A 20,582-nucleotide genomic window follows, 5' to 3' on the forward strand; every position below is an offset into this window, starting at 1 on the left:
TTTTATTAGTTATTTTCGATTATATTTAGATTTCCTAATTGCACTTCCTGAACCATTTGAAAGAAAGTTTGTTGCAGTTTAGTTTTCCATGTTTGAATAGCTTGTGAAGCTGTTGTTGTATTTAAGTGTGCTGTGCTGGTGCAGAGTTATAAAATAAATTTCCAATTCAGTAGATTTGTCTGTATTTAAAAAAACAAACCTTTAACTCTGTTCAGTCAGTTCAGGACTGTTTTTCTGTATCGGATCGGTGTTGGCTGATATTAAATTTCAGATTTCTGAGTCAGTATCAGAATTATTGATTATTTATTACTATTTGGTTGATATTCTTTCGCTTGATTGGCCCCGACTGATAAGTCAGTAAGCAACAAATCAGATATTTTCCTGATCAGTAAATCCGGCATACTAATTGCTTTTCTCAGGGTTATGAGAACAACACTCTTCGGTGTGGAAGTTGTTACTAAATGAAGAAGGCAATTTTTTTATGTGTTAATGATGCGTTTTAAAAATAAAGTCAGAAGAACGACAAAGATGGAAGAAGCTAATTAAGGAAATAGTTTGTTGTGTCTTATATAAAAAAATTAATGACTGTTCACAGAAGAAAATACATTTTGCTGTCACATCTCATAACGTGGAATGGAGGACAAATCAAAGCAGCTGGAAAAGACTTTACAAAATGCCTGCCACAAGTTCTGATCTCTTTATAAACAAGAAAAGAAAGACAAGGGATTGAAGTGAAAAAATATAAATAAATACATGTATAAGCACAGTTTTAAACTTAAAAACTTCAGATGTTTTAAAATGTTTAAAACAAACATTTCTGTAAATTCCCTTAAACATGGGATTTTATATTGTTCAAACTTTAATGTTTATGTGTTGTTTAATGTATGTTTTTTTTAGAAACAGCATCACACTGGTTATCCATGTTTCCATGACTCCTTAATGTGAAATATCACTTTAGCTTAGCAGGGATAGGAAGCTAGGAAATAGCTACTAACGCATCATTAGCAGCTAGCAATTCCCCAGCTTACAAATCGTTCTCATCTTGTCTCTATGAAAAAAAAAATAAAAAAATGCTGGAACAGAACCTGGAAGTGCTTCCTTTGTTGGACGCTGTCAGGCTAGCTGTCTTTCTCTGTTTTCTAAGATACTAGAAAAAGTGTTTAGTAAAATGATAAATAACTTTATTAAAAATTATAACATTCTGACAGACTGAGTATGGCTTCAGAGAAAACAGATCAGATTCAAATCAGATTTATCAAACATAATTATGGTCTACTACAGGGATCAGTGTTGGGACTCTAATTATTTAATTTGGATGAATGACATTATAAAAGGATTATAATAATAAACAACATCATAATAAAATACATTATTTTAGCAGATGAAACTTCTCTGTAAAGGAGAAAATATCCAATAACTGTCAGAGGTGGTCACTACAGAAATGAAGAAGCAAAACATTGGTTCAAAAACAATAAATTATTATTACATTTAAATGAAACTAAATTCATGATATTTGCAACAAACAAGAAAATAATGCAATCAAAATAACTAGTGACAGAGTTGATTTAGAACGAGTGAATGCAATCAGATTTCTGGTTGCCATATTGAATCATAAATTTAACTAGACCAGACCTAATAAAATCAAAACAAGCCTACAGTGTTGCTGTTTTGAAGGGAATAAGATATTCTGGACTACAAATCTCTCTTTATTTTATATTGCATAATACTATAATTCCACATCTAGCATATTGTGTGGATATTTGGCGCAATACATACAAAACTAATTTACAGCCGCTGTACAAAATACAAAAATAAATAAATTAATAAATCCATTTGAATATTGTATAAAGTGGGATATTGGGAACATACAAATTTGTTATTTTCTAAATCAAATATACTCAAATTCTGGGACCTAGTAAAATTCAAAACTGCGCAAAGCATGTTTAATGTAATAAATCATCTGCTTTCAAACAATATTCAAAAAAATGTTTTGTGACAGAGAGGGGGCTTATAATTTAAGAGGAGAAGGAAACTTAAAACAGCAATGTATTAGAACAACCAAACAGAGTTTTTGTTTGTCAGTGTGTGGAGTAGATTTATGGAGTGGATTAAATGATGAGTTAAAAAAAGTACAAATATAAACCAGTTTAAAAACAGCTTAAAAAGGAGTTTATTTTGAAATATGTTTAGGAGGGGTGTTTCAAAAATCAAAATGCTACTGATGATATTAAAAATATAAATAATTGTACATTTATGGATGAGATTGTGAAGTTTAAGTGTCATTCAATGTTAGAATAATTTAAGAGTTTATCTGGTGTTTGGAGATTTAAGTGTTTGTAGGTTATGAGTATGAGAGAGGCAGGAAATCGGGGGATCTTCTATCTGCTCCTTTTCAAATAAGCCATGTAAAGTTTCATGTCAGTGGGCATGATTATTAGTTTTATTATTTATTTTCCTATTTTTACTTTTTGTCTGTTTGAAATATGAGAAAAGAGTATTAATGTCTTGGTTGTTTGAACTTTTTTCTGACTGAGTGACAGAAATGAAACTGATGAGAGTCATTAAAGGGAATTTTTTAAATGATTTTCCAAATGTTCGTTTTGGCCTCAAGAAAGTGTTTTAATGAAGCTGGAAAACTTTAAGAATAATTGAAGTGATATTTGGCCAGAATGAAAACATTTATTTCCTGTGTTAAAGGAACTTCCAGCTGGGAGGACTATTCCCAGTGTTTGGTTTGACATCTTCCTCTCATATACCAGTGTGTTCACAGGTTTATGAATTAAACGTGCGTGTAGTAGGAGAATCAAAAGATAAGGGGTTCAAAAGTTCATCATTTGTTGTTGTTTTTCAGTTAAAGCTTTATTTTTCATTATCTCTCAGCCTATTGAGGAAAACCTCCTTATTTTACCCCAGAGTGTGTTTTTCATTCTGTGCTTCTACTTAATTGTTTGAACATCGTTGTTCAGGTTTTACTGCTATAATATTAACTTTTCCTTCGCCCTTTTTTGTTCCCCTGCATGTGATCAGGTTGGATAAAATGAGCTGTTTCGGGTGTGTGGAGTTCAGCAGGACTGCAGCTCTTTTGTTGTGGTTTGTTCAAGTTATCTTCAGCAGAGAGTCTGCAGATCAGAAGTAAAAAAGCTCTTTGTTCAGGGACATGTTTTCCACCCGGAGCTGTTTTTTTGGTTTGTTTAAACGCAACATATTTGTCTCTTAAATGTGGTATGTAAACTGGTAACTTCTTCCTCGGTGGAGGAGTACAGCATATTTGTTGAATCTTGCGACTTTTTGAAAGAATGTTTAGTAAAAATATTTCTAAGTAATATTTTCCTAACTTGGCAGGCCAATGTCATATCACCATGAGTTTGTAAGAAACAAACTAACAGCTAATTAGTTGAGGCCTCTATTTTAGATTATTTTAGCTGTTTTAAGTTTAAAGACGAAGCAGAATTCTTGGGGATTAAGTCATAATGAGATCTGAAGAAGTAAAGGACTGTACGAGCTTTAGAGCCTCAGCAAATGATGGTAAAGTGTACTTTGTGATCTAACCACATGGATTTATGCAGGTAACAGCCTCTGCTAATGTACCTTAACAGAGTGACATAAGTCCTGTTCGGCAAAAAAAAAACAAAAAAACTTAGCAATGGCAAACGAGTAGATGTTTAATATTCGCTAATTACACCACGGATATGAACAGAGTCAGATTTGGTTTTTAATCACAAAGAACAGCTGGCTAGCCGTTAGTCTTCTACCTCAATATTCAGTTCTCGACAACATAAGATGATATGACTACTACTGTAAATGATAAATACTTTACCCTGGATAATTTCAGGAGTACTTCTCAAGTAAAATCTTTAGTCATTTCAAATAAGTCAAATGTCAGAGAAAAAATTAAAGAAATTAGTATGAAAGCAAAATATATATTTCATAAGAATAATGAAACATAAAAGTTTGTTTGACTAGTAATCTCTTACCTTTTTGTAAGCTATCATTCAGCTGACCGGCAGTGTGCAGTAATTATTGGAAGTGCACCAATTGGAGTCTTTTGGCCAGCCGCAGATCTTTAAAAAGCCTGACTCTGTTTTTGGCTGATGTTGATTTTTTTGTTTTGTCTGAAAAGTTGATAAATATAGAAACAAAGTTGCCAAGTTGTTAACATTGGAGTGAGTATTATAGGAGAAGTGTCAGTCAGCGCTCTCTCACTGCAGAGTGAAATGGGACATAAAGAACGTATCAGCCAACCGTTGACCTCCCAAACCTAAGCAAATCGGGCCAATTTATCGGTACTTTCCTATTATTATGGGGACTTCAAACCCTTGGAATGGTATGATGGAAAATTTGAGCAGTTTTAAAATTGTCGTTTGTTGGCTACCAATATTGCCTACCACTTAATGCACACTGCTGAATCAGTTTGTTATATCTTCAGGCTCCTGATTAACCGAAAGAAGAAGCGGCTCTTTGACAACTTCTCCAGCTTCATTTTTAAGTGATCAGGCTACAGGGATTCCCCCAGAAACCTTGCTAAGCCTGGTGGTCGAGACGCCGAGGTGGTCCACCGTGTTTTTGTAGTAGAAGATGTTAAGGAGACAGGAAATCTAATATTACTGTGTTAATGTTAATGTAATGTTAATTCTCAACTTGACATTTTATACAGGAAAACATTACCAGTGAAACAGTATTTAAACCCACAACTAGTCTCAAGAAAAACAAATCAAAAAATACAATTAAAATGAATATCAATTATTTGCCCTTCTGATTAATCCAAATTATGTCAGCGGCTTCATAAGGCCCCTCAGGGCTTCAGGAGCCCATAAATGCTAATATTTTAACACAGACCACAGCTACATAAATGTAACATTTGTTTATTGAGATTATAAAAGCTGCTAAATTTGATTTAATAGTTTCAGCATACATAGATTAAAAGATTGTAAATTGCTTAACATTTAAATGTAAGATTTTAAGGAGCTGGTAAGTTTACTTTGTAAACGTTCAAAGAACAATATTCATAGATTGTTTTGTTACCATATCTACAATCTGATGCTGTGAGTTTATCTTTGGGTTTGAGCTCTGTTTGTTCACAAATGTAAATTAGTAAACTTACTTAACACAAAAGCCCCTAAGTCAAAATCTGCTCCAGACCTCATACAGCCTTGGACCGGCCCTGCATGAGAGTTAAATCTGAGATGTGCAAGAAACGGAGATTTAATTATTGCTTCTAATGTGGCTTTAGTAGCTCTTCCATTTACTGTTTGTTGAGTTTTTAATAAGCTCACAGTAACTGTTTTGTTTGCTCGAGTTTATGAGATGAATTTTTCTGATCTCTGCGCGGCCGTGCGTCTCAACTCTGGCTGACTTAGTGGATAAAGCATTTAATATGATTTGATGCACCATGTAGCCTAAAAAATGATACTAAAAAGAATAATATAATTATATAAAACCAGCTTGATGGGTGACTACGAGGACAACGTAAAAGCTCCTCACCTGGCTGAACCTGCATGATGAGATTAGCGCTGGTAACCGGCCCCCTTTCAGGTTCGTTTATGAACGTGTTCGCCAACAGTGAACACATATTGTACATAAATTGCTTATAATCATCTCAACAAGCTGGGGAGCGTGCTGAGATGTAAACACCTCAATTATTTGTTCACAAAGATAAATCATTCTCATCCTCAGCAAGCACCTCTGAAAGCGCCTCCACAAGTTATTCCTGCGGCCCACATTGAGCTGTAATCAGAGCGAACACGGTGGGGTTTAAACTCTTACATTAATTTGGAGTTCGCCAAAGAACAACAATTCCACACATGTGGTTGATGTAAATATCCATACAGGTCATCCTGTGTCCAGTCTGCGCGATCCGCGCTGAGATCAAGCAGTTTTGATAGGTCCGCTCTCCCGGCTTTAAATGCATAAGTTATGAATTTTATAAATAAATTTGCTCTGCCAGTGAAACACTCAGAGCAACAGAGACACTTGCAATCCAAATAAAATATAAAATGAAATAAAATAAAATAATTTTTTGTATTTTTTATTATTATTAATTTTTCTAAAAACAAAAGTAAATATCGTTCGGCCTGGCAGGGGGTTAGTAAAGCATGGCTGACCGCTAGGCTTATGGGGGGAACCCTGGGCTAAATTCCACGGAGCATTCTACGTGTCCCGTTGGTAACTGCTGTTGTTACGTAAATGTGCTGGAGCTCCCACGCAGGTTGCTGCTTGTCTGGAAAAGATGAAGTGGGGTAAACCGAGCAGGGTGAAGTCATGTTTGCCATCACTCCCCACCGCTCGCTCTGCTGCTTGGCCTTTTTCTGGCTGCTGTCACACTCCATCTTACCAGATGCATGCGCTACAGGCTCATAAAACCATACTCATCACTCATGAAGGTGAACACTTGAGGGAGGCCAGAAATGTTTGTGTAATCTCCTAATATGTCGAAGTTGGGATGCAGAAGCATCTGGATTGTTTGTCTGTCTGAGTTTTCACCTCAGACTGGGAACGGTTTTCATAACAGAGACAAAAACAGAGAGAAAAATGGATCTGCATTTTTAAAAATTCACAGAGATCTATTTACTGGCATGTTTGCTTGGGTGAAAACAGAGCGTGAATGGTCTCAATATAAAACTATTATCATTTATCACAATAAATAATTTATTGTCTATCAAAATTAGTTATTGTGACAGGCCTCTGGGTTATTCAGCTGAAGAAGAGAAACAGTGTCAGTTTGTATGGTCGACTTTTTGTCACTGTGTTGAAAAGATAAAAATTGTATCGATATCGACCCAAATGTTCATAGCTGTGCATTCTTAATTGAAACAGCCAGTTTGTAAGTTCTGTAATTTTGACCCTTAAAAATTTTGAAATTATAGAATAGAATAGAATAGAATAGATTTCAACTTTATTGTCATTGCACTGTCACAAGTACAAGCAACGAGATGTAGTTTGCATCTATCCAGAAGTGCTCTACAAGATATAAATATTTATTTACAGATGTACAAGACTACGTATGTATGGACTATAAGGGTGCTGAAAACAAATTCATAGATCAGTCATGTGAAGATCTATCCTATTATCCTATTATCTTCTGAGGCACGTCACTAGGTGGAGCGTTTCCCTGTAAAATGTTGACCTGTGAAGTGTCAGGCTGGATCCAACTGAACTAGTTCCTAAATGACTCAACCTCGAAAACAAAAAAGTTGCTTGAACAGTAAAAGCATACTGACAACCAGAAATGATTTTCATGTTATCACCTGTAAGGTAACTTGGTGGATCGGCATGGTTCTGTGGAAACCATGAGAGTCCGTATGACTGATGCTGCAGTGAACACTCTGAAGGCGACATTTTGTGTTGATGCCTGTTGAATTACATGGCCTTCTTTACACAGAATCTAGCCTGCAGCAGTGTTCAAACTGGAAATCCTCCAAACAGTGAGTTTATTTAGGCTCGATTTTTGCTAAATGGTGCTAACGAGTCAGAAGTCTGTAACCATCAACAGAAAGCAACTTTATGAATGATGCAGGCAGACATTAAAGCTTTGAAGTGGACTGTCACAGACTAATAGTTTATTTTAACCTGCCTTCTTCCTGTGTGTGTTTGTGGCACAGGAGCAGCTCAGAGCGGCGTAAGGAGAAGTCACGTGATGCGGCACGCTGCAGGCGCAGCAAAGAAACAGAGGTGTTCTACGAGCTGGCCCACCAGCTGCCCCTGCCTCACAGCGTCAGCTCCCACCTGGACAAGGCCTCCATAATGAGGCTGGCCATAAGCTTCCTGCGCACACGCAAGCTGCTTACCACAAGTACATTCACACAAACTACTGCTACATGCATTTATATATGCAAACAGGTGGAAGTTGCAGAAAGGGAAAAATGCAAATGGAGAGCACGCCCTGGCTACAGGCTTATTGTATGCAACTTATTGTCAACCCTCGTTGGAAGGCCCCTCCTGAACCTCCTCTATTTGTCTTTGTAAGATTAGAACCTAAGGAAATTCAACAAAAGCAGCAGACTTATTGTTCTTCTGCTTTTGGTGTCTCAGAACAAGATCTTAGGGAAAACAAATTAAACAACTTGCAATGTCATTGGTCGATGTCATTGGACTTTTTTTTTTGTTTTGTTTTTTTAAGGTTTGTTTTTCTCTAACTGTTACAAAAGCCTTTGTGAGCTCAGCTCAACAGTGGGAAGCTAGGCTTCAGTCTGCAACGCTCAAAGGAAATGAAAAGTTCAATTGTTTATTTAAAGTTAAATCTGCTGTTGGTTTCTTAAGGACTTTAGTTGGAAAATTTTGAACAGATTGGGATAATTGTTATTCCTTCCTTTGGGTACAAGAAAGAGAAAAGAACAATTGAAAACTTAGTTTGGTATCATAATAAAAATTAAAAGTCTTTAGAATGAAGCACTCTATGAAAAAAACAAATGTCATCATAAGTGAGCAAATTTACATGTTTCTTCTCTGAATTTATTAAACTTTTCTCTAAATTCAGTTACCTATATATGAAGGGATTTTCCCCAATTTGGTATATGATTAAAAACTTACAAATATCTTCTTATAGAGTGAACATGAAAACAGAAACATGATTTAAAATCTAAATATTGCATCCTATGGACTCTTTCATATTTGAGTTCTGTAAAGGCAACAAGGGAGCCATTTTGTTTGAGTAAAATAAAATTATATTCAAAGAACTAAATAAATACAGAACAAATTCAGTCATGTAGATTCAGAAATGAAAAGACACTTTAACATCAGTTTTTACTGCTTCTTCAAAAAATAATCATGCTTCTTGAATGTTTTTTTTCTCTTTGTCTTTATTATGTTTTAAAGTATTCTAGTTACAATTTAACAGAACATTAGCAAACCTAAAAACAAACAAGCAAACAATTAAAACATGAGGACGATGCTATGTTCAGGGCCATCCTTTAATGAGGGGTGCTTGTAAAGTATTAACTCAGAGAGCAGGATACACATTTTTTAGATTTTTTTATCTCCACTTTTTAATTATGCTCTGTTTCACAATGAAGCTCAATAAAATGCACTTAGATCTGCTATTGTATTGTGACACAACATGAAAAATAGTTCACACATTATGAATACTTTTACACTGCAATATCCCAGTTCAACTTTTTGATTTATTGATTAGGTGTTTTTAATATTTGATATATACTTCCAATTAATTAAAACTCTTGAAATCGTGTCTCACTGTTGAACAATTTCCACCAATAATACAACCTAAATACTCAATAGACAGTTATATTTAGAGTGATAAATGTTTTTTTTTTTTACATAATTCAGATGCCTTTTTATAGAGCAGTGGTTTCCTGCACTTAATGATGCCGATTTTGTGCAGCTCTAAACAATAACCAGCAGCTCAACAATTCACTCTTATAACAACATGTCAGCAAAACAGGAAATTGTTTTGATTTACACAAAAGCTTAATGTTATCTATAAATCTTTACCGCCATGTTTAATGTGCCATCATTCTGCTCCTATGTGCCTGTCCATGTTCTGTTTGTGTAATGAACTGCTTTGCATTGTGTGCAGAGGATAGAGGCAATGCTTCATTAACAAACAGCCATCGCTGCTTCCCATAATTTGATTTGTACACCTTCATCAATCAAGGAAATCATTTACAGTTCTGTAATCGTAGATCTGCTAAAACGGAATTACATGACATCCAGAAGGAGTAAATCACTTTGACATAGAAGTAATGGAGAAATTAGAGAAATTACATTTAATGGAAAGAAATGTTAAAATATTTTAACACCATTATAAATAGCAGACAGAATATATGATAACTTTTTTTTGTGTTATCGTAGCTCAATTTTATTTTACTCCTCAACCCCTGACCTGAGCTTCATGGAGGCTCTGAATAATTACACAAATTTCATTTCTTGGTTTGCTATTTTTAATACAATTTTAAAACACTAAAAAAACCTTCCACATTAACATAACGGGATATTTGCATGTAAAACTTTGAGGAAAGTGTTTATTTTCATACAATTTGTATTAACACTCAAAAAATAATAGAATCCAGAAATAACATAAAGAAACAGCCACAGCCACCTCATGAGGGTATAGCAACTTTTCTAAAATTTTTCTTAGGTTATGCTTTAGAGGGCCTTTCTAAAGAGCTGGCACAATGATGACACAAATGTGACATAAATGTTTGTCCAAGTTGTCAAGATTAGGATTTGTGTCTAGAATTCTGATAAAAATTTCAATTCAGTACAATTTGGAATAAGATTATAGCAAAAACTTTGTAAAAATGAAGTGCTGTGAATACTTTCCAGATGCAGAGCATCACAGCTGTAACCCTCCACTTGTGAAAGCAAATCTGTTGGGTTCAGCTTGGTACTCTGACAGTAATTCTGAGTGCTACACTGCCGACCGGACACAAATAAAAATAAATTTATAAAGAGATCTCGTACCTGCTTTTGAACCCTCTGCTGGCAACCAAACATCAGGGCGCCACGCAAAACTTGATGAAGTTTAAATTACAACGCAATCTAAGCATCTTAATTTGAATTTCCTGAAATTCAAGTTAAATCACTACATTGATTGCAGGAATTTTTGTAAAGGAGAAGAAGGAGGTGCAGAGAGAGAGGTGAGAAGGAGGAAAGACGAGAAAGAGGAGGAGCGAAGGTGATGAGGGTAGGAAGAAGTGTGAGAAGGCAGGAGAGAGCAGGGGGATCCATCCGATGCAGCTGCTGATAGCGCTATCGGACCGCTCTGATTGCTGCTGATGAGGGCTGATACCGGAGTGGAAGCAGAGCTCTGCCCATCGTTCGGCTGCTGCTGGCGGTATCCCCGCTAGCCATAACAGCAGACCGCCGTGGCGCCAAACGAGCCGCGCGCGTTGCAACATCCGCGGCTGTCTGTGCTGCATGTGCAGAGAAAACACCTGGTTACATAACATGAATGCGAGATGAAGCACTTTGATGAGGAGGAGCTTTTTGGCTGACCGGGCTTACACAGGGAACCGGTTTGAAATAAAGTCTTTAACATTTGTTACGTTTTAGTTGAAAGTTGTATCCAAATGAATAATAATAATAATAATTGCATAAAATAATATGTTTCTAAAGTAAATTTAACCACTTCTATTTACCAGTATATAAAAAATAAATCGGAATCTGTTTCAACAAATCAATACTATCAGTACCTGTGTTTCCATTGACCATACAACTGCACAACATTTCACAAATAAATTTGCCTTATGGAAACACGGTACTTTTGAAAAAACTTGTCTATAAAATGTTTTGGCACTAGGATGAGATGTTCACACGGGTCACATGAACAGCACCAGAGGTTGCCACGGTGCAAACCACGAAGAAGATGATGACAGGAAGTACCGTAGTTAGAGAATGACGGCGGCTTGTTTTATAATGACTTATTGCATAATCAAATGTAGTCATGGGAGCTTTTTATTGCGTTTCTTATTTAATGGAAACACCAAAATTGTGAAATTGTGCTTTTTTTATATTTGTGGAATGTTGACAAAGTTTTGCACACATTTGTAATGTAAACACATTACGTCAAACGTATTGCCTCTTTTCAGAAGCGAGCAAACCGGCCATGCTGTGTTTTTTTTCTACCTAACAGATTTGCTTTTTTCTTAATTTAATTGGACAGGATATACATCACATTATGTGCGCAAGCATTTTGAAATGATTTATCATTGCTTCATTTTTAAACCAGATAAAGATATACAAAAATATACTTTTATCAATTTTCTGTAATTTATTGCACTTCTCATCTTTTTAAGGATTTTTAGTATGTCTTTCTGTCTTTGGTGTGAAATCCAGAAATATGAGCCTGAGTCCCCTCAGCCCATACCAGAGAGCAGATGGTGTTACCATGATGATTTTGTCAGGAGTTAGCTACACACCCTCAACTTGGTCCTTTCATATTTTCTGTCATATTCTGCTTCGTGTTACACAATCTAAACACAATCTCCTTCCTATCGACATACTCTGCACACGGCAGCAGCACAAACGTCATGAAAGAAGGGGGAATTATCCGTTCTGCAGCTGCGTGTCAGACTCTGCTCTGCAGCCCATTATTTTCAAACGAGGTCAGTTACGCAACCGAAAAACAACAGAGCAGAGAAAAAAGTGCAGCTCGGTCCAAATGACTGGTAATCACGGCTAAGTACAGTATGTAGGCCAAAGGTGGCACTTACTTTTTGGACCAGGATCCCAAAGAACTCTGCTGCGATTTTGGGGGCCCATGGGAAAAGCTCCAGGCTCCTGTGGGAGTTCTGCACGAACCGGGCCTGGATCCAAACTCAATCCCCAGGCCTCACCGGGAGCCTTGAGAACGGCTCCCCTCTTATCTCAGGGAAGCACAGAGGAGGAACTGCGAGCTTCCCACCCTCCACCCCACCAACTACTGGGCTTTGTTCAGCTTGAAGCTGCTGTCCAAGCATGCACGCACACATGCACAGCTGTGCTAGAAGTGCTTTTTTATATTAATTATCTTTGGAAGGAGACCTCAAGGACAGACCGGAGTCTCTCTGTGTAAATGTTTGGACACTGTGCTGCGCTGTGTATTTGAAAGTAATTGCTTAATATGTTATCTTTTCAAATCTGGACGATCTCTATTTGGTTGCAAAAGGGGAAACAAGCCTATTGCTGAGATTTACGCTGATGCCAGTTCTAACATCAGCAACCAGTGACAGAAACAATCTCTTCTCCGCTCCCAGGCCACAGCAGCTGTGACGGCGAGGAGGACAGGCTCATGGACAATCTGTACCTGAAGTCTCTGGAGGGCTTCGTCACAGTGGTAACGTCAGATGGCGACATGATCTTCCTGTCGGAGAACATCAACAAATTCATGGGCCTCACGCAGGTACACAAGTTCTATGAGAGAACGGCTTTTTGCTGAATCAGACTGAAACAGAAAATGAAGCATTATTAGGAGAAAGAGATACAAATACTAATGTCCCACTCACAATTTATTTATTTTTGTTCCCAATTTGACTAAATTAGGGTTAAGCATTTGCAAAAACAAGTGTTCCATTCTATAAACACTAAAGTTAAGTTTCTGTGGAACAGTCCTGCTTTGTTGCTTTCATAAAAGGTTATTTTTATTTTTTCTTTATTTTAATTAAGAAAGCTGCTATTAAGCTTTATCACTTGCTTCTAAAGCCATGTCTGATTCAGCAGATACATCTACAGTCTCTAATAAACTCCCTTCGAAATCCTGCTGACCACATTTCAATATGAGGCAGTTAGCTTAAATGGTTATGCTAACATTAGCATATTTGCTCTTGGTTTTGATTTGACTTGTTGATCATTCTTCACTTCATTTCACTGTGATTTAAGGTAATAACATGCAGCAAAAATGTGTAGAAAAAGTATTTATTGTTATTATTGAACTTGCAAAATGCAGCTGCACAGATTACTAGCTAGCGTTGTAGCTGCAACTGGCATAAAATCAGTCTGTACAACTACATCGGGGATTAGTTTGAGTTTAGTCTGACTAATTATTTAAAATGCATTAAGAATAACAGTCAGAAAGTGTATCAATATGAATAATTAAGACAAAACTAAAAAGCAGAAAAACCTTTATTATATTTTTGCTTAAAATGTCTCCAATGACTGTAAATATGTTTTTTTGCAGTTATGTATTACTATTATTTTAATAACTAGTGCAGGGGTCACCAACACGGTGCCCGTGGAACCCGTTCGCCCCAGGGGACCTTGTCAGTCACCCACGGAGCAAGTTGCAAAAATGGCCATTGTCATTAGGGAGCACTGCCAACGAAATTATTTAATTTAATGTTTTTTAATTAATAACATTAACATTAATTAATAACATTTGTTTATATTTGAATTTTACAAACAAAAAGTAAATTACAAACATTTTTTAAATTAATTGCTTTATGCATAAACATTTTTTCTATGGTTAAAGTTCAGAACTGCGCAGACGCCTGCAGGATATTATCGGAGGGCAGCAGCGCCTGCAGCTGTACAGCTGCACCCACTCTGCCTACCTTAAGATTTTCCTTGAAGTAAAAAAAGAAAATAATAATTTCTGAAAGTTTTATTATCGAACTCTCTTTACAATTAATAAAATTGTGGAGAAAAAAAAAAGATCTTATGTGTCAAAACATCTTGTACGTAGCGCACATCTGATTCTGTGGGGGAAGGGGGAGGGCACGCTAAAGCTTAAATCTGATTGGTCAGTTTGCTTTTGTTCATTTGGTGGCTTGGTGCTTTTTCTGTAAGATAAAAATGAATGACAGGAGTTTGAACCTCCCGTAGTTCTAAGAGCGGTCGTTTGGATCCCAGCAGAGCGTTTTACAGTGTGTGGTTCTGGCGGGTCGTCGGTTTCTGAGCTGCTTTGATGTTTTCCGAACTGGAGAGCTGATAGGTCTCCCGTTAGCTGACATCTGCCGCTCTTCCTGAGCGTCGCGCTAAGACTGCGAGTTAAACAATTTAATCTAGTCGAAACATTCCCCAAAAGAGTAGAAATTAAGCAAACATTGTTGCTTCACCTTCTCCTCCTTTGGACGTCTGACACCACCTGAACCTGGGAATCAACATCCTCCTCTTTCTGGGGATCACACGAGTAGGCTTCGCTTCCATGTCTTTATTTAGCATCGTTTGTGTAAAACGAAAAAAAGGGTGCGCTGCTTTAGTGGTGGTTTGTGCGGCTTTTGTGCGACGCGCACATGATGCGCGTTGGAGAGGTAGTTGTGCTCTTGCAGGTCAGGTGCAGTGATAGTTTTGTACGTAGGCCTACCTTCCAATCTGTCGGACAGTTTTTTTTCCGACATCTGCTGGTGTTAGCCAACGGGTGACCCATCAGCTTTTAAGTTTGTGAAACCACAAAAAAAGCTAATAAACCGGCGACCTGCCAGAATTGCACACTGTAAAAAGGCTCAGGGGGGATCTTAGAATTATGGGAGGTTCAAACTCCACTCATCATTTTTAGCTCACAGAAAAAGCAAACTGACCAATAAGATTTAGGCTTTCGCGTGCCCTTTGACACCCACAGACTCACAATGATGTGCGCTACATACAAGATGTTTTGGCACAAAATAACTTTTTCTTCTCTCCACAATTTTGTTAATAGTAAAGAGGGTTGGATAATAAAAATATACAATAACGTTTCTTTTTTTTATTTAAAGGAAAATCTGTACCACTGCAGCTGCACCAATCCATACTCTTCAGTCACTTTTGGGCAATTTAGAATCACACAGAAAAGCTCCAAAAGGGAATCAAACTTAAAACTCTGAACTAAGAATTTCTGATCACATAATAGCTATTAACCATAGCTGCATGGTAAATTATTACTGATAACTATTGTCAGTAGTCCCTAACATTAATATGATCAGGCAGCATGCAATCATATGTATATGTATATATACTCTTATTATAATGGCTGAGCCAAGAAAATGTATGTCTGTATCAAACAAGTAGCCCTTCGTGTTACTCTGTACCCGTGAAGTAGCTCCCAGTCTCAAAAAGGTTGGTGACCCCTGAACTAGAGAATATTAACTCAGGCAAACAGAAGACTTTCACGCAAGGTATCGCATAAGCCCACTCTGTTTGTGCGAAGTACTTGTGAGGTCGGCTCTGTGTGTGCTATACACAGGACAGTTTCAGCTCTAAACATTTCTCTTCTTTTTTTGGCAAACACTTTAAAACTGAATCATCCAAGAAAGGAAGTTCATTGTGTGACTGTTTTGGTGCAAACAAGCCAGGTATCTGGAGGTGACTTTTTTTTTTTTTGCTCCTCACTTTAATCGTCACTCAGTTCTTCCAGTGTGTTTATTACAAAATAAATCACTACTGGTAGCTAATGAGAACAGCTGGTAACATTATTTATGTTGACCTAGAGTGCTTGTTAGCCCAGTGACAAGATGGCTTATAATAATGAATATCTGCGGACCACATCCAAATTTGTAAATTAGTGCAATGCCTCCATTCTTTCTTGCATGACTGCTGTTTAATTAGTGTGAGTTACTAATAAAACAGCACTAAGTAAATAGTATTGTGAAAGTGTAGGCTTGTTCATACTTATAGGTTCTTAGAGTCTTATCCTGACATAAAGTAAGTATTTTACCAAGAAGCTTTAATAGAGTTTTTTGTTTCTGTTCAATGGGATGTTTCAGTTAGCTAATTAAATAATATTCATGTTTTATGCTAATTAGCACCCGTCAAAGTTAGCCAACCTGTAGAAATATTTCACTTTCATTAAAATAACGATAGTCAAAAACTTATTTTGAAAAAATTGCTAAAAGTGTATTCTAATAAACAAAGTCTTATATTCTAGAAAAATGAATATATTGGAGTATTAAATAGTTTAACTGTTTGCCTCATAAAACATGAGTTGAAGACATATTTTAACAGTCTTCAATATATTCATGTCTTACTCTAGCTGATGTTTTTGTGTGAGCAGATTAGATGAATTGCTATGCTAATGCTAGCATGTTTCCTTTATGTTTTGATCTGAATTTTGATAACAAATTGATAGCAAATCAAAATGGGGTTACATTAAATTGATTGTGGACAAAAGTTACAGGATGATGTTCCCTTGCTTTTTCACCTATAGCATTAATTAGCCTAAATAATGATTTGCATATCCCATTTAGATATCAACAGACTTCTTTATTAGACAACTTCACGTCTCACTTGTAAACCATTTTCATGGTCCTTATACTGAAGGCGTTTCCATATATTTATGTCTATATAACATGAATTACAAATCCTTTAAAAATCCTATAATCAGGAAAAAGACGCCGCTACATTTAAGCACCAAGTATTTTGTTCAAAACTGTTTGTGGACATTTATTGTGGATAGGAAGTAATGTTAGATTGTTGGCTTCTGATTCTGAAGAATCTTCATTTTGTTTTTTGTCAGGTGGAGCTCACAGGTCACAGCATCTTTGACTTTACCCACCCATGTGACCATGAGGAGATCAGAGAAAACCTTAGCCTGAAGTCAGCAGGTGAGCATTCAATCTTACCAACCCACATTACAACTGCAAGATATTTTTACATAAACAAATCTCACGCTCATTCTGCTTGATTTTAATCTAACAAAAACATCATATTTTTAATACAATTATTAAAGCTTTGTGTGAGCTCACCATCCGAGCATAAGTTATTCCACAGAAGCAGATTTGTATTTGGTTATTTGCAAGGCAAACTACGTGAAGAGATATTCTTGATTTGTAGTTTGAAACTAATGGAGATGTCTTGGAGGCAAGATTAAACATCTAATTTTCAGTAAACGTCTTCTGTTCTTTTCTGTTATACCTGTGTCTTAACATTGCTTTTTATCATTTTGTTTTAAAGGCATAAAAAACACGATGCCATGGAAAGATATGCTTACCCATTACATATTACACATCTAACACTCTAACTTTAACACTCAAAACCACACATGCGTCACTCACATCAGCATGCTGGATGCTTGAAACTGAAAATGAAGGCGACTCATGCCCTACTTTCTGGTTAACTTTTAAATTATTCTTCCACTTTGGGACACTGATAGAGCATTGAAGTTTCATTCTGAGACAGCCATTTTCCAGAAAATGAAGCTTCTTTTTTAATTCTAAAGTCAGTATAAAGACTTGGTAGTGAAGTGTTTGTAGACTGTGAATTCTACTCCGCAGGTCCCAGTACACATGCACTATTCCCAACGGGAACACATAAAGTGACACCCATACTTCCAAAACAAGGCAGGACTCAAAGTTTCTCAAAGTTCCCTTGTTTCACTCAGCTTTAGATCCACGTAACACATTTTTCAACACACCAGCATATACAGCAAGTTGGAAGAGTGTCACAGCAGCCGTGTTATTTGAATGAACCGTTTTGATGGTGGAAATCTGTACAACCTCAAAACAACTGAAAAGTTGTGTATATCTGTTGGGAATGGAAATACACATTTCTATAGATTGGGAGACCTGTGAATGACTGAATGAATGCAGAAGTCTGCTCTATTAGCTGGAAACTAGGGCAGTATAAGCACAGCAAGGTTTATGATTGAGCAGAAAATCACCAGATTTAGTTATGCTGCGCTGCTGAATTGGAACAAATGAGCCTTTGCTAACTGCAAGGATCACTGTTACATCTCAATAGCTGTACATCCCTTTTTGTGGGGCTTTCCTAACATGTGGAAGCTTTAAAAACAGATTTCAAATGGAAACAAATTTTTTTTCTTATTCTGTAGTTATGATTGATTAGTTCTCCTGCTTTGTAGCAGATCTACTAAGCCATATAAAAGCATAAATAATGTTAGTTGTCACAAGATGTGTTAGTATGAAGAACTGGTGGACCTTTAAATCAATATCTTGAAGAACGAGTTTTTTATGCCTTTAAAACAAAATGATAAAACATCCACCGTATTTAGCGGTGGATGTTGCATTTCTGATCAATGCTGGCTGGTTGAAGGAGCCAGCGGGAAAGTCCAGAGTGCCATGAAATGAGGTATGATCCTAAACTTCACAGTAGTCTTGAGCAATAATGGAGCCACAGTCATCCTTATCCTTTGAGCCCTCTAAGGGGAACTGATTGCAAATCTTGCCTTCCTAAGCAGTAAATAAAACCCATGTGTTCAGCCTTTCAGCCTTTTAATCTTCTCTCAAAGGCCCTTAACGCTTTCATTTCTACTCCACAAGAAGACACAAATTCACATAACGAACTGAGAGTGAGCTGCAAATTTCTAAAACTTTCCCATCACTGTTGACTCAAAAAGGAGCCTCAATAAATATAAATGTTATCGACCTGCCAAAAATATATGGCTCAAAAGACTCATAATATATTAAAGCAAGACAAACCCAGAGTTTTATAGAAGGTTGTAAGCAAATAATACATAAAAGAATAAACTTGTAAATAGTTAAAAGGTGGACAATGTCAAGTCAGGCTTAGAAGGATTTCAACAACTGTGGCTGCGTTTTGGTAAGCTGATATAAAAACAATGTTCCATAACCTTCAATATACATATTGTGCAATTGAAAAGTATTTACAGCCATTGAAATTTTTCAGATGAAGTTACATTATAGCTACACATTTCAATGAGAATATCATGTAATGTCATGTAATACCATAGGGTGTGTCTTTGCTAACTCTTAACATCTGGAAACATTCTTATTCACAAAACAGCTTAAGCTCCTTTAGATTGGTTGGAGAGCATGCATTAGCATCCATGCTTTGATTCTCAGTTGGATTGAACTGGATTTGGACTATTCTAACATGTTGTAAACATTCAATTACCTTTTTGGTAACACTTTATTTGACTGGGTGTGCATAAGACTAACATGACATTGTCATAACATGACATAAATTTGTCATGAACATGAATGAGTCTTTATGAATGTTTATGACTGTTATCATAAAGTGTCATTCGGTAAATAACCTTTAATGCAAAGTTGCTTTAAAAATTGCATTAAAAGTCAATTAAAAGTGCAAACTTTGAATTATTTGGTAAATAATGACACTTTTAATGCAAAGTTTGAATTTTTTTTTTTTTTACCCCTCCAGGGGTCTTTTGTGGGCTCTAGTGTCCCTTATATGAAAGTAGGATGACAGGATAGGGGGAAGAAGAGGGGGAAAGACATGCGGCAAATATCATCGGGTCCAGGAGTTGAACCCGCGACGGTCGCGTCGAGGACTGAAGGCCTCCAAACATGGGTCGCGCTAACCCCTACGCCACCACGGCACACCCCGCAAAGTTGGAATTTTTAATGGACTTTTGATGCAACTTTTAAAGCAACTTTGCATTAAAAGTGTCTTAAATTTCTGAGTGATACTTTATGACAACAGTCATAGATATTCATAAAGACTTCTTCATGTTCATGACGACAGATGTTATGTCATGTTTATGACAATGTCATGTCAGTCTTATGCACACCCAGTCAAATAAAGTGTTGCCCATTTTTTCTGTATGTTTATGACTATCTGCATTTCCATAAAAATGTGCTCAAAACAAATGTTTTGGGTGCAAAATACAATTTTGTTCTGGTAATTGTTTTTGTGAAAATGTGTGAAAACAAAACTTTCACATGTGAATATGTCATTAAAATTCAAGGTGGCGACAGATGTAAACACCTATATAACATACATATTTCAACCACAGCCCTAGAGCTCATCAGCAGCCATCAGAGGAAACATTGGAGCGACGAGTCCCTTACACATAGGAACTGCTCCATAACTTATATACAAATGTGTTTTTTGGACTTTGTAGTCGGGGGTTTTACAGAAGCGATGGATTCAACTCTTTGGAATGGCAAACTCAACTTTTGATTGACATCAAAAGTTGAGTTGGACTACTCCTTGGACAATCCACAGCTCGATTGTCCAAGGAGGTTTTGTGCTTACAAATAAACTCATTGCAGCTGTAATCAAACTGGTGACTCATGTGATGCAAAACAGTGTTTCCATTGCAGTTTAGTAAAGCAAAAATTTAGACATGGCTGAAAAACCACCTCACCGTAACATAAAAATATTTTATCAAAAAACGTGTTTCATTCAGCAAATTTATTTTTGTAATTTCAATTTGCGCAATTTCATGACCTGTGAACTTACTTCCATGGCTTGAGTCACTTGGAGCGTAAAACAGATTTTCTCCCAGCTCTGCCCTG

At 36.5% G+C, this 20,582-nt stretch overlaps 1 protein-coding gene and 1 long non-coding RNA gene across 2 annotated transcripts in view; one reads left to right on the forward strand and one right to left on the reverse strand.

Moving 5' to 3' along the window:
* LOC102218651 (endothelial PAS domain-containing protein 1-like) overlaps window positions 1-20,582 on the forward strand; it is a 93,413-nt gene that overhangs the window by 31,829 nt on the left and 41,002 nt on the right. The window contains exons 2-4 of the mRNA XM_023326963.1: window positions 7,599-7,789; window positions 12,690-12,835; window positions 16,859-16,946. Coding sequence (XP_023182731.1) covers window positions 7,599-7,789; window positions 12,690-12,835; window positions 16,859-16,946 — 425 coding nt within the window. The remainder of the gene's footprint in view (window positions 1-7,598; window positions 7,790-12,689; window positions 12,836-16,858; window positions 16,947-20,582) is intronic.
* On the reverse strand, window positions 9,697-12,677 carry LOC111606490. Its single transcript, XR_002752035.1, has 2 exons — window positions 12,168-12,677; window positions 9,697-10,868 (listed from the first exon to the last, which is right to left on the reverse strand). It is a non-coding gene; the product is annotated as an uncharacterized LOC111606490 (long non-coding RNA).

Source organism: Xiphophorus maculatus, chromosome 22 (genome assembly GCF_002775205.1).
Source record: "Xiphophorus maculatus strain JP 163 A chromosome 22, X_maculatus-5.0-male, whole genome shotgun sequence".
Classification (NCBI taxonomy): domain Eukaryota; kingdom Metazoa; phylum Chordata; class Actinopteri; order Cyprinodontiformes; family Poeciliidae; genus Xiphophorus; species Xiphophorus maculatus.